At 42.4% G+C, this 15,202-nt stretch overlaps 1 protein-coding gene across 1 annotated transcript in view; it reads right to left on the reverse strand.

The window, feature by feature from the left end:
- Window positions 1-453: 453 nt before the first annotated feature.
- Window positions 454-15,202, reverse strand: part of kif26bb (kinesin family member 26Bb) — a 21,351-nt gene continuing 6,602 nt past the window's right edge. The window contains exons 6-18 of the mRNA XM_076271908.1: window positions 14,772-14,955; window positions 10,852-11,037; window positions 9,431-9,524; window positions 8,078-8,340; window positions 7,274-7,439; window positions 6,293-6,437; window positions 5,928-6,087; window positions 4,271-5,751; window positions 3,758-4,015; window positions 2,493-3,211; window positions 1,952-2,121; window positions 1,038-1,188; window positions 454-653 (exon numbers count right to left, since the gene is read on the reverse strand). Of these exons, the coding sequence (XP_076128023.1) occupies window positions 454-653; window positions 1,038-1,188; window positions 1,952-2,121; window positions 2,493-3,211; window positions 3,758-4,015; window positions 4,271-5,751; window positions 5,928-6,087; window positions 6,293-6,437; window positions 7,274-7,439; window positions 8,078-8,340; window positions 9,431-9,524; window positions 10,852-11,037; window positions 14,772-14,955 (4,177 nt within the window). The remainder of the gene's footprint in view (window positions 654-1,037; window positions 1,189-1,951; window positions 2,122-2,492; window positions 3,212-3,757; window positions 4,016-4,270; window positions 5,752-5,927; window positions 6,088-6,292; window positions 6,438-7,273; window positions 7,440-8,077; window positions 8,341-9,430; window positions 9,525-10,851; window positions 11,038-14,771; window positions 14,956-15,202) is intronic.

Raw genomic sequence — 15,202 nt, forward strand, 5'->3', positions numbered from 1 at the left:
CACTATGTAAGTTTGCCAGATCGGGTAGCGGATCTGTAGTTCGATGGAATGAGACATAAGAAACTACAAATTTGACTTGCGTTTGATGTCGCAATACATCGTACTTTCATAAATCATGCAACATATTCTACCTTGTCTGTGGACATTGTTATTTGCAAAGCTGGTGCTGGATAAACATATAGCGTGCGTGCGACAGAGGGAAAGTTCTTTGGTGTTGCTTTAAAGCCTTACAGTGTGAGTCATGTGGAGAGAAACAGATTGTCCTTGAAGGATGAAAAAAACACTTTTATAAAGTCTCAATTGGCCTCAAAGGTACTATGGTATTAGATATCCAGTTTGATTTGATTAGCACCAAAAATGAGCGATCCAAGTGTATTTGACCATCAAGTGTCCAATTGTCTTTGATTAAGATGTCATTGACATCTGGTAATATGAGTCTGTAGCATACACGAGTCACAGGAATCCCTTTTGGTCTGGCGAAGGCCGATGTCTCTTTGTTCTTTTCTGTCGACGCTTTGGCGCGGCATCGAAACATGTCACCATCATGGTATGGGCCTTGCACTGGTTCAGTCTGCTTTCCAGTCTGGCTGTGACCAGCTCCAAGGCCTCAAGATGTTCCAGGGAATCCACTTCAAATGTCTGCCAAAGATCAACTGCAGTAGCAAAGGCAAAGGTAGATTTAATGACATACATCAAGTTCAAGTTCAAGTTCAAGTAGTTTATTGTTATATTGTTATGTACTCATAAAAGGAATTATAAGTGATGAAATTCTTGTGCTCAAGAGGCAGCTCAACTAAAACTAAAAAAAAAAAAAACTAAAATGGGGTATGTGGGAAGGGGGTTAGGGTTAGTAACATAAACACCATTGTGTGAATTAGAGATTTAATGTAATCTAACTTTTTCAATAATTAATGGAATCTGACAGGGTGGTAGGATTTCGATTGACAACTTTGAATTAGGTAGTGATGATTATCAATAAAGAGCATTAAAACAGGTTGAACAGATGTAGAGAACACCTGCTCCTATGTAGCACTTACACTCCTGACTCCATTTCTCTGGGTCCAGCATAAGGTACTGCTTTGCCTGCTCCAGCTCCCTCTTCAAATGGTTGTATTTCGACCGCAACTCCACAATCCGTTGTTGACGGTGCTCTAGGAACTTCAGCTTAGCACTGAAGCAAGCCACTCCCTAGGATAAAATAGAGAGCTGATGTCTACCTTTTATTTAATATGAAACATACTGCTAATCAACATTGTGACTGGTCCATTCGAGATAACATTCTGAATTTCAGACAGATTATGTTTTTTTTTAATTCAGCAGCTTGTCAGTCTTGTATAGCCTACAGTCATTCTGGTGTTACTGCATGAACTCATAACCCAGAGAGAAAGTCTCTTACACTCTTACAGAAGCAAAACTGACACACACCCTAGGTGTTTGAAGTCAGAGTTATGAAACTCATCGTTTTGTGTTGCATGCACTTGCATATTTTCTCTTTGGCCCAAACATTTGACATAATTGCCTGTGTTAATAATATTCCTTTAATGCTGACCAAGTGTTGACTAAAATGGCTTCATCTCTTCAATCACCATCCTAATTATGTACATAGTTTAATTTACTGAATTAAATTGTTTGCATTAAGCGTCTTGAATACCAGCTATGCTACACTCCATTTTCACAAGACTTAATCCATGACCAGAAACGTGGTCTAATGTGGTACATTCTGATTAGGCTTCCTGCTCTTCCAGACCATTAGCTCCATAGCAAACTGTCATCCACAGTTCAGTTACACATTCTCAGAATTGGATGCAATTAAATGATAATGTGGCAAGTAGCATTCCAGAGAAGTCAGAAAACATATTTGCACTGCAACGTTGAGCAGCACTTCCACCCTTAACCACCTCCATTACAACTCCCTGACTGGCAATAAATTGAGAAGCTTCACAGGACTTACTCGGTTGCTACAGAGCCCCCTTCTCTGCAAACAATCAACATTGTCAATCTCATAGACTTTAATCTCATAGGAGTCCGCTGCACCCCGGTCACCCCAGCGCACTCGGGGGCCACTGGCTGATCTCCGCAACGACAGAAGGGTTTCCTGTGACGGTCGTCTCTGACTAGTCCCTGGGGATACAACAAAGGATTTCAGATTAAACACTGGTAAGTACTGATACGTAGCAAGTCATAATTTGCTACCTCTTGAGATCTTTCAGATTTTGTGAAAAAGTGCTTTAAAGATTTGTCAATGATCATTCATGGCAACAATAATAGTATCATTATAGTGACATTTCATCTTGTCAGACAGAGCTAACAGTAAAAATGCCAGTAAAATTTCCAGAAAGGTGCTTGCCTTTCAGGTTTTCTTTGGGAAAAAAAAGCACTTTAAAAATTGGTCACTGTTAATGGCAATAATAAGTTAACTTTGTACTGAAATTACATTTTGTCAAACAAAGATACTTGAAAATTCCAGAGTAAAAATGCCAGCAATCGCAAACCTGCTGCGCTGTTGGTCCTCCTCTTGGAGCTCCTGCCACTTCTGGCCAAGCTGTGAGTGCAGCTGTGGTCACTGGTGGATTCCCTGATGGACATGCTACTTCCTGTGGCCGAACTGTCCCTCATCAAGCTCTCATATCCGCTGCTCACAACACTGTTGCGGTTGCACAGTAAAGAGGTCTTGCCCATGGCTGGAGGCAGCTCGCCACTTAGAATGCTCGTAGTGTCACTGGCATGGCCACTGCAGTGACTGGGCAGTCGTGGAGCTGTGACCCTGCTGTAAGGTGAAGGCAAGGGGAGGCTCTCATCATTCTTTGCTGCTCCCTTCTCTTTGTATTCAGAGCCTCCCTGGTCTGCACCAGAGACGGGATCTCCATTTCCCCGAAGGAGCTCAGTGATCCTGCCATTCATGATTTTAATGGAGGAAAAGCTAGAACCTTGGCTTCGGGACAGTGACTGGGTTGACCAGGAGCCATGACCAGAGCTTGTTCCATCTGGTGATAAACTTGAGCTCCTGAACGACTGCCTCAGAGACTTGGTGATGAGGTTCATGGTCTTGGCACTGGATGCTGAGCTCCTGCTTGGCTTTGAACTGGACATCATTAGCTTGCTAACTGCTGAGGCTTTGGACAGATTACTTCTAGATGCCGATATACTACAATCTGCATCTTGGTCATCCATAGGTAGGAACTTTGGATATCTCTTGCCACTTCTACTAGCTCTAGGCAAAGTACAATCACCTTCAAAGCACTCCACAGATTCAGTGGATGTCATAAAACTGTCCTGTTCTGAAAAATAATAGTCTGAGAATTCTGACCGTGGTGCATTTCCATTTGGAGCCCTACTGCTCAATTGCTCCAGTTTTGCACTGAAGAGTTTACTGCTTTCCTCAATTGGGGACTTGATATGTTTCCTTCTGCAGGAATCATCAGGAGCTGCATAATGAAATGATGACTTTTGCTGTAATACTGGACTCCTAGGCAGGCTGGATTGACTGCTGGCTCTTCTCTTTTGATCTGGGCTATCCCTCCTCCCGGTTGAAAAGTTTTCTTTGGCTCTTACAAATATTCCTTGTTTGGCACGACCATGCCTTCTCTCCAAAGTATCTCCAGGACTGCATGGAGTGGACATTGCCTCTCCTAGCACTTTACAGTCTTTGGCTGGACTTGTTGGGTAATCATCCTCAAAGCCATCCTCTTGGTCCAGACTATGCCAAGCTCTTGGTAAGCTGGCTGTTCTGTGGTGTTTGGAATTGAGGCTCCCTGACCTGGTCAGGTCATAAGCATCAACCAGCCTTCTTCTTGAGGCCGGTGACATGATGGCTTCACCTTTAAAGGACTGATGTTTGTTTAATTGACTGGCTTTCTTGCCAGTTGCTTTCTTTTCCGGTCTGAACTCCGTGGTTGGATCTCTGGTCACCCCAGATGTTTTCTGATCAAGTTTAACCCTGCTGGAGAACACATTGACATCCTTGTCCTTGCATTTTTTGGCCTCATTTTGAGTGGGACTGTGATAACCATTAGCCCTGCTGGAGAACATGTTAATATCAAGGTCTTTAGATTTCTTGGCATCATTTTTGATTGAGTTTTGAAAGCTGTTGTCTGACATAGCATCTGTTTTCCTGACTATTCCTTGATGAAAACTTGATTTTGGTGTATTGTTATTGGAGATGGCATCTTGGTTATAGGCTTTCCAGGGATTATCCATACTTTTGGCTGGTGAAGGCATTTCCTTGATAACCTCTAGTTTTTTCTTACAAAGGTCCTGAGAAGGTGTGTACCCACATTGCAATTTCTCTAGACTAGGTTTACCACCTGAATTTACCAAAGTACTACTGGCATGTTGGGCCATCTCACAGGCCATACTGGATTGAGTTTTTGTCTGGTTCTCCAGTTCTCTAGAGCTGTGCTGGTAAAGGCCCTCAACACTAGCACCAGAATGTACACCATGTGTCTCAGGTTTGTTGGAAGAGACCTGGTTAGATGTGAGTTCATATCTTTCCTGTGATGTCAAGAGGGGCTGTCTCTCCAATGCCCCATTCTTGGCTGAGGAATCTAGCATGCTAGCATCCTCGCTAACACTGCTAATAATCCTGACAGGCTGCGAACCTGTGGTCAAGGCCTGGAGAGAGCTTCCCTCGCTGAAACTGATGACGTTGGTTGGTCTGCCCTTCTCAGCCATGCCACTGATGGTGACCTCCTCCACCACAGTGTACACCAACTCGTCTTGCCCGTTCAGGTCAAAGGGTTGCTGGACGGTCACCGTTATGGTGGCCCTCATCTCTCTCTGACCCTCAGCAGAGAGCTGGGGAGTAGTGTCAGTCAGGGTGATGGGAGAGTCTGTGCTAGCAGACATGGAGGAGGAGGACAACGACGAGCCAGAGGAGGAGGACTTTGAGGAACTTTTGCCAATAGGCGAGATCCTGTATTCAGGGTGCAGTAACGATTCGTCTGAGGACTGTCCTTGCGACTTTGTCATCTCAAGCTCAGCAGAGCACTGATCAGAATCTGAAGCACTCGTTTGGCTCCTGCTGTCCGCGGGATTCCCCAGATTATCTGCCAGTGGTCTGTCACTGGGGATCTCCTTGTGATCTGTAGGATCACTTTGAAAAGAATCTATAAGACCAGTGTCAATTATTTTTGTCTCACAAGCTGCTCTATAGCCATTTCCTTCTGTATTCTCCTGTATGGATGGGACAGGATTGGCTATGTCTGTCTTCTCTGCCTCTTTTTTGGCTTCTGGCAAAGGCTGTACTTTCCCCACAGCCTCTGTTGATTGGCCCTGGCTGATCAACTCACTTCCATCAATGCATCCCAGTCGCTCCTGCAGCTCTGCAAATGTGCTGCACTTGAAATATTCCATCTCTGCCTCCTGGGTCGCTGACATTTTTGTTTCTTTCTCCTCTTGTGACCGGTGAATGAGCCGAAAGTCTTTCAGGAATGTCCTCTGGGGGCGCTGTTTCATAGCTTGCAAGGGGTTCGCTATTTCTATAGTCTTGCTCTTAAGCAAAGATGGGATTATTGATATGGACTCCTGGGGCTTTTTGTTCACGTCAGTGTTGCATCCATCAGAATCTACATGAATGACAGTATCGCAGGACAGGTCACTCCCAGAGCGATCCTCCTTATCCCGGAAAAGCTTTGGTGCTGGCACATCTGGGCCCAGAGTGCCAGTGGAGTGGAACGCTCTCAGCTTGGTCTCCTGGAGCAATTTCTTCTCTTTACGAACACTTCTCTCACTTGGTGAAGAGGACCTTGATTTCTGTTGGAAAGAGTAGTTTCACAGCCTCATCAATTTGCATATTGTTTGTTTTGCCAAAAATCAGTATTATTATTTTTTTTTTATTATACAAGTATGTTATTTTCTGCTATATTATTAATTTGACCTGAATATGTAGCTATAACATCAAAACATTATTATCACCCATTGATCAATACCTTGGCTTTTCTTTGCATCTTATGAATACGAGCGATGATCTGTAAGGTAGAGAGTGTATCCGAAAGCCTTTCTGCAGATCCGGAAACATGAGCAATGACCGTTGTTTGACAGTTGACATTCCCTAGAGACTCCTGCAGGAGCATGGTCAGCTTACTATTCCTGTAAAGACATTAGACTTTATAACTATGAATGCATCTTGACTATGAATCCACTATCAATCTTGCATGCAGATACACACACACACACACCACACATACACACACACACACACACACACACACACACACACACACACACACACACAAACAATTAACCAGGAAACAGGAGATTGAAACATTTAACTTAATGAGCAAACGGAGCGTGCCTGTTTGGGACTTGCTTGCCGCCTCTAAGGAGCGTCAACATGACGCTGCTGAGCTCAGGGAAGGAGAGCTGGGCCATGCTCTTGCTGTGCTCCTCCACACAACTTCCCAGATCTATCAGGATCAACCTGCTCTGGCCTCCGCACACTGAAACACGGAGAAGGGAAAGGCGGGAATGAGAGGGAATGAGGAATATAATATGAGAGAAGAAAAAAGTAGCAATGTGTGGAAAAACAAGCAGCTGAAAAACAACGTCACATTTTGGTATAGCCATTTTGTTATTGCTTGGGGGTGCACATCAAAGCTTTGATATGCGTGGTGAGGTTAGACATTTGGTTGTGTTTTTGTCATTGAGGTATTAAGGTTACCAAAACAAACTGACAGATGATAATTTTGTGTGAATCAAATTCAACTTCAGGACATGTGGTTTTAAGGGAATGGGTCAAATTGATACCACAGACAGCCCCTGGTTACTGTTGGAAAATATTAAGGTCAGTTTTCTTTTTTCAACATAGCCAAAGTAACCTCCTAATCTAGACAGGAAGTAACCTAAGGTAATAACCCACATACAGGGAATCGAATTGAATCAGTAATAGGAAATTCTGAGGGCTTGCAAAATAAACAAGAAACGTGCCTACGTGCTGCAGAAAATGCATCTCAAGCAATTCCACATGATGTGCAAGGAGCAACAGAGGGTCACAGAAATCCAAGTACGCTGAATTATCAGGTACTCCAAGGTTCATTGAGAAGCCTTCAAACAATCAAACCGCTCTGACAAAAGCATCTTGGCCAGGGCAGATAATGATGCTTTAATACTGCCAAACCATCCATACTCAAGGAACGATCAAAAGAATACGAAAACATCCCTTCACCAGTGGGTTCCCTGAGAACCTTGCAGGCGTCTCATTCTCATTTAGAGACTTCCCAGAGAATCTGCTGGGACTCCACACTGTAAGATGCTGGAGGGGACGCGCAACACTCACCGACGTCTTTGGTGGGGCCCTGCGTGTGCTGCTGATGGACATGCAGGGTGAAGAACATGTGAGAGCTGACTCCAGGCCTGTTCCCGCTGCGAGAGGAGAGGGCGATGTCCAATAGGGAGGCAGCTCTCTCTGCGGTGGGTGCACTGACAACACTTTGGTTCATAAGCTGTATGAATATGATTTAGAAATATGGTAATTATCGTGAGTAGTAGTAATATAATATAAGTGATAATTCTAAAATTGTCTCTCATTTGTAAAACCCTCCAAATATTATCTTTACTATTTTGCTCATAAAAATGTTAATTACTTTACAGTTTTAATCCATTTAGATTGATCACATATTCATTGAAGTATGTAGCCCTTTGTTTAACTGATACAACCAACCACCAAGATTGTGTATTTAATTACCAAGAATTAAAATAAACGCTTTCAATGTGCTCCTTGATGCTTCAGATGAAAGCATTTGCAAAATAACCATGAATGCAAATGCGATCATTGCCTGCTGGGGGGAGCTTATATGCTGATATAATGAATGCCTTACTTAGTGCACAGTTCATTTGAGTAATGCCTTAGTACTCTTTGCTAAATTAAGCAACATAAATAAATCTTTTGGTGAGCCTTGAAAGAGTTGTTATATATTCAACAAACATTAATCATCTCTTTGTTTAGAAGTTTGATATTTTAGCTGTAGCAAAGTACATTGACATGGATACAAAAAAGAAGAGAAAAAAAAACACATGATGACGATGCATATCAGCAAAGACACTTAATGTTCTTTGATATCCTGGATATTTTTCTCCATACCTGTATTCCACTGACTGGATCCTCACAAAGGCAAATGACTGGTTTCTGGCCATTGCCAAAATTACTCATGTCCTCAGTGTATAGCAAGTCCCTGAGGACTTCATTTCTCCCATAGACCTCAGTGGCCGTGATGGACACAGAGATCTCTGCCCCGGTCTTCTCCCTCCTCTTGCTAACGAGCCTAAACAGCCAGGAGATGGCACAGGGGATGACCCCTAGGCTCAGGATCGAGTCGTCTTTCCCCGTCATCGTGTAGGACTTTCCTGCCAAACGCAGAGCAGAGGGGGAAAAGAAAAAAAAAAACATTTCCCATTTCACTGGATCACTGGATTTGGAAAACTCATGCTTGGGTGCCCATCCCAAAGCAAGTTGCACTCACTAAACCAGACGGAGGTGTTTTGGTTCTGGCCGCTTGCTTGCTGAAAATATTGTGAAATATTGATTTGTGAAACTACAACTCCTAAGTCGTTCCTCTCCCTTGGACACGTGAGGAACCATAATGGATGAATACCCTTCCTTGGAGACATATAAAGAAAGGTCTCTGTTTTTAACCACAACCACGAGACTTGCAAACATCCCATATTCCCATTCCTATCGAAATGCACTGGCATTTTCTCTCCCATGAAAAGTGCAGCACTTTGCCATTACTCATACTCATAGCCCCTCTATTTAAATAGATTTATGTCTTTTGGCACAGGACCAAGACCCTATGCTGAGGGCACCTAATTCAATCAGGCTAATGGCCAATGATGTAATACAGGGAGAGAGGCGAAGGAGCTCGGAGGAGAAATTGCCATCATGGTTTCATTATTTTAGCAAAAGCATCTATTAACAGCCTGTATGTTGCGCGGATTCCGTGGTGACCTATGGTGTCACAGCCACTCCTGAGACCTGGATTCCACGCACATCCATTTACGCCCGGGCCATCAGGCCCTGGGACCGCTCAGCGTTCGGGTCTCAGGTGCATTTGGACTAAATAAACCTGATAAGAGTGGAACCCCTTAAGAACAACAGCCAATGCATAATTGATCAATCCGCTGTTTATTTATATGCCGGCCCATGGCAGACGTTGAGCACTGAGGCTCGTAATGGGGTGAGGGGCACTCAAACACACTTAAACACTCATGTCACGGAAAATGGGGACAGTTAGAGGAATCTCCCTGTTTTATATTAGATGAGACTGGTACACAACTACTTTCAGTGTAGAGAAAGGATCTCCTTGGAGACAGATGGATACTGTAAATAGGTATATAGATATATAGATAGATAGATAGATAGATAGATAGAGAGAGAGAGAGAGAGAGAGAGAGAGAGAAAGAAACAGAGAGAGAGAGAGAGCTGTCCCTCACTCACCCGTCCCGGCTCGTCCAAACCCGATGATGCATCCGTCGGCTCCATTCATGACAGCCTGGAGGGGCCCTGGAAGAGCACTTTCACACACCTCTCCCTGGAGAGCATGCCAGACGTCATACTTAACATGGACCTCAACGTATATTGATTTTACTGACAGTTCAATGCTAAATGAGTCTGCAGACAGACATTTTTATAAAAAAAACTAAAGATATATTCTTTGATGGTGTACCTTTGTCACACACAAGCCATGCAACTGAATATTTATTGAACCTGTTGATTTTGTATAAACAGCAAGGACATGTACAGTATGGATGCATAGTTATGAAGACTGACAATGGCATCAGAGTACAGAACTCTTTATAGAATCCTTCACTCTTCAAAATTTTTTTTGAAGAGTTAGGACTTTAAACTGTTCAAAGCTATGAAAAACCTTTTTGAGAGATGTATTTGTATGTATGTCCTGCACTAACAAAATTACTCAAGGACATTTCATGATGGCATCAAGGTCTTAAGTTCCATTTTCAAGGGAAGCTGAAGTATTGGCATGTATGCATAAACGGAACCTACAGTAAAAGCACATTTGATAAAAGCATGCACTGAATATGAATGCTAGTAGTTTGTTTGGTGCCCTCTAAATCAAATGTCGTGAGTCACATACCATATAAAACATTGACAAGTGAAAAGCTATGGAACACTCCTCTATCCAGCTAGAGCACTTGGTCAGAATTTCAATGCACAAAGCCAATTCTGCCAATTGCGTATGACCGCCAGTCTAAAATCTCTGGCCTAGATCTCTAGACAGATCTCTAATCTAAATTGAATTTTAAGGTAGAGTCTCTTGGACAAGCCTTTTTTTCTTTCTAGCACTAAATGTTTCTGTAAATTAAGTTTCATGTTGTGGCAGAGGCTGATAAATACAATATGTCAATCAGGTACTCAATTGCTCAGACTCAGATTTCTTAAGGTAGGCAAAAGTTGAGAGGAAAATCCTCTATCTAAATGGCACATTTTGTTTGTGCGATGGCAGATTTGACTGTAATTATAGGTTGCCCTACTTCAAGGCACTTGATTTATCCATTAATAAGTTAAATTAATAGGGATTGTAGAATAACTGTCACATTGATATATTAAATATTTTAGCACCAACAGATTTCTTTTCTTTGGATCAACTCGATGGGCGGCACGCATTCAAAAGTGATAAATCACTCTTCAAAATCACAAATGGTAAAATTCATTATGCCATCTTGACAAATCTGCAACAATGACACTAATGAAATTCCATTTCAGAATTAAAGTCTGTATCAAGAGAGAATGGTTGATGCCAAACATGGGCTTGCATCCGTGATGGGTATATATGAATGCCATGGCCGGGTTCTGCATTAGTTCTGGTCAGCAGACAGATATAACAAAACCTCGCTGACCTGCATTGACTCTGGAGTGAAGACGGCGTCAAAGGTGAATGACCTCGGAGTGACCTTGGAGGCTGTGGTCTGCTGCTGAGGATTATGGGTAATTGGGTCCAGTATTGTGACCTGTTTTCTGCGACCGTCTAGTTTGAGGCAGGAGTCCACCATTGGGCTTACCCTTAACATGACCTTCACTTGTCCCTTTGGAAACAAACATAATTATTATGACAATTATGAGAACACAAGTACACAGCACCAGATCTGCAGATCATTTAAAAGGTACCCTCGCAATATAGTTTGATGAAAATGTTAAAGTTAAAATGCTCTGATAAACTTCAGACAATTACAAAAAAACGCATTTATTTGAACTATGTCCCACTGTTGTGATTATTTGGAGTGAAAATGTAATTTGCATATCCTTTTTTTACAAGCATCCACAGTATTTGTTACAGATAAGCAAAGTCAAATCTTTAAATCAGCAGTCTCACACAGGTCTCATCAAGCTTTTCAAAAATAATGTGACATCTATCTGGTAAAAGTTAAATTTGTTCATCAAATAGTGCTCAATTAAAATCTTAAATCTTTTAATCTCTGGGATTTTGCTGATGTTCTCTATTTCCATTAGACACACTCCCACTAAGACCTTCAAATCTCATGCTCTTCACTCTGCACTTAATTTCTATTTACTGTAACCAAATTAAGATTATTTACGTCACTCTTCATTTTATTGTGTATTTTATAAACATAAGTGCTACTGAACATGAAAATACAAAATAAAATCCTTATTACTTAGACAGGAACAACAGCTGTAACAAAAACTTACACTGATGCAGTGCATTTGATCAGTCAGAATCTGTCACTATTGTGACTACTATATGATGCACTCAAATACTATGTATGTCATATGGCTTAGTATGGGGGTTTAGTGTAGGCAGTTAAATGCGGATTGCAATCATCAGGCATGGAAATATTGGAAGGGAAAAATCTAATCCCAGCTATGCTAAATGTCAGAGTGATGTGAGAGGCACCACTTTCACACCAGGGAGATTACAAGAAAGCCTTATGAGGCAGTGACATATCTTTACAGGGAAAAGCCTCTGATAGCTCAGGCTCCAAGGAAGATGGAATCAGACATAAGAAGATAATGTGACGTGTTGACGCTTTGATTTGCCTGTACTTACACCCATCACTGGAATCAAAACCTGCCTGTACTGTAGTTAACAGTAGCTTGTGTCAGTCAAGCCACGTGGCAGCAACATTGCAACCTGGCTCAAAGACATTTGTCATTAAAATGTCTGTTTGGATGCTTTTGCTTGTATATGGTATATTTGTATTTCTTTCTGTTGTTCTGTTCTGTGTGATCATTTGTCTCTATAATGCAATCAAGAGTTTAATGGTTCGCCATTGATTTTCTCTTCATCTTTAACAAAGGAATCCTCGCAGGTTCTACTTGGAACCCTCTCATGAAGGGTTCTACATATTATGGTTCTGCCTTCTATTAGCAGACATTGATTGTCTTTTGTGGTTCATTGTGACCAACATGCTCCATATGTTGGACCACCAGCTTTTCAAGAGACTCCAATGATTTTAGTTATAATGTGGCCATTATCATTGGAATTGTAGCAATTACAGTGCCATGCAAGCCAATGAAAATGATTATATCAACCATGTACAAAAGACACAACTCAACTTCTTCTACAGGCAATGGTTATTTCCAAGCTGGACTATTGCCATTCATTATTAGCTGACCTGCCTGCCTGCCTGTGTAGTGAGACCATTACAGTTGATTCAGAATGCTGCAGCACGCCTGGTCTTTAATCAGCCAAAGAGGACACATGTAACTCCTCTCCTAGTTACTCTCCATTGGCTTCCTATAGCAGCCAGAATTCAATTCAAATCCCTCACTCCGGCCCTATAGGACACTTGCTGGATCTGCTCCCTGCTACATGAATCCCATGATCCAGCTCTACGTCCCCTCGCCTACTGCGGTCCTCTGATTAGCGTCTGCTGTGTCAACCAGCCATTAATGCTCAGAGGTCTTTTTCTTCAGTGGTTCCTCGTTGGTTGTGAGTGGTGAGTTTTCAAGAGGGATCTAAAGACAAATCTGTTCAGCTTACACTTAATGAATTCATTCCTAGAGTTATGGTTTGTATATTTATGTCTTTTTGCTTATTTTCATTATTGATTTGATATTTTTTAATATTGAATTGGTATTTGTTATTGTCATTACTATTATTGTTATTATTACTACTTTGCTTAATGTAGGCATACCAACTTTTTAAAATTGTTTGCAGTTCATTTTAACTATTGTAATTGCTTCGGACAAAAGCGTCTGCTAAGTACAATAACTATAATCAATAACCATAACATGCAGACACGCAGAGCTAAACACAATGGCAAACAAGAAAAACAACACATCATACCAGACTGCTCTGGCAGTGCAGTGGGCTGCTAACCCAACATGGGAAAATGTTGCTAAATAATTAAATTACTATCATTAAATTATTAATTGTTATGGCTGGAATTGGCAAAAGCCAGACCGAACATTTTAGAAGAGCATGATCTTAACTGCCATTTGACGATCAAAGAATGAAAACAAAATTGAAATATGGACTGGACACACAACGATGCACTGACCATTTCACAGTTTCTACCCATTTAAACAGTAGGTTTTCATCAACAGTATCTACTGGTGTGAAAATTCAATTATGCTCCACCATTTACTGCCATTATTATGGCTAAGTGATTAAGTACAATTACTTGTCATTAAAATGTTCATGTTCTTCTTGAGGAACACCAAGTGGGTTGTGTACAAAGGTGTGGAATTGAGGTCATCAAGGTCAGAAAAACACCACAATGTCCCACATCAGTCTTAGAGCTAAGTGAGACTCTTTGTGTTGCTAGCCCTCTATGACAACCCTATTCAGCTTCAACACTGTTCATAGACAGAACCTTGATCTCTACCCAGAATGGCGCATAAAATGTTTCGATAACATTACATAATTTCAGCGAAAACACAACAACAAATTAAATATGTTAATATGTTTACAAAGCAGACCACACACGCATATACCATACACAGTGTGGAAAACAAAGTCAAATGTTCTCAGCCAATAGCCTGGAGTTGGGAGTATGAGGTAATGCTCCACTCTCCAGGTCCAACTGGAGATTGATAGTAAGCCATTACCCCACACAGGTGGAACTCTGCTAGAATGCTGATGACTTTAGCAGCACATCACCACAGTCAGAGGTGACAGCTTCAGAAGCTCGCAAGCAGTTGCCGCAACATCCACAGTTATCACATAACCCAGTGCCTGTCTGTCAAATCGTATTGTATGGGAGCTGAATTATTTAAGAATCCATTTGCGCCGAGACACTACTCACAGATGAGTGCACCGACTGCCCTTCCCCCCCGATCAGGTGCGACCGGGAAAGCTGTTAGGTGAAACCCAAGATGATCCCTGTTAATGCATGCGCCTCAGAGAACGAAGGGAACGCCTCAATTAAAGCTAATTGATTTTCCTCCCCCCGCCTCTCAAGAGAAAAGGCACTGAAGACATTGAGACTTTAATGACGTATCACATGCTGGCTTTATGTCGGCGAGCGTCTACTGTACTTAAATGAAAATCTCTCAACAAATTGAATGGAAGTGGGTGTGGGTGTGTTCACAGGCTGCGTTGAAAATGAAAGTGAGGAAACCTCAAAGTGCGGGCTGCGGGTCGATACATTTTCTACTCAAGGACTGCTAATGTAAAAGTTCAAAGCCGTGGGACGCCAACGGTCATCTCTTTATAGGTCACTTCAGGGCCTCAGTGACTTGACCCATTGAAGGTTCAATACATTTAGCATTTCTGCAAGTCACCACCACCACCAGGTCTGACTTTAAGCAGTGATGGCATACCAGGAGGGTGGGGGGGGGGTTTCTGTCTGCCTACCTTGCCAGTGCCTGGTGTGGGTTTCCCTGGGGTGGAGGCCTGGAGCAGATGGCGCGGGACCAGGGGAGGGGACCGCAGTAGGAGGCCGCAGAAGTCGGTGACGCGAGATGGGGCGTCTACGTCGGAGGGTAGGGCGGAGCATGGCTTCTTCCTCCGCGAGGAGAGGTTGAGCTTCTGCACCGCCCTGTGAACGACAGAGTGAAAGAAAAAAGAAGAAGGGAGAGTGTGAATGAGAGAGTGAAAATAATGAGTGAGTCAGGCATCCCTATGATGCGTAAATGCAGTGATGCATAAGCAACGCCTGGATTAAGGCTTAAGTGCACCGCTCGTGATCAGCCGTCAGCTGAGACGGATTATATGTTGAAAAATTAAACAGCATTTGTTATTGTTGAATCACTGGCCACGAGTCATCATCTCACTCCCATAGGCTG

This window comes from Alosa pseudoharengus, unplaced genomic scaffold (assembly GCF_046254945.1).
Source record: "Alosa pseudoharengus isolate Yale_2024_CS ecotype anadromous, Long Island Sound unplaced genomic scaffold, YU_APseudo_1.1 YU_APseudo_1.1_scf_7, whole genome shotgun sequence".
Lineage (NCBI taxonomy): Eukaryota > Metazoa > Chordata > Actinopteri > Clupeiformes > Clupeidae > Alosa > Alosa pseudoharengus.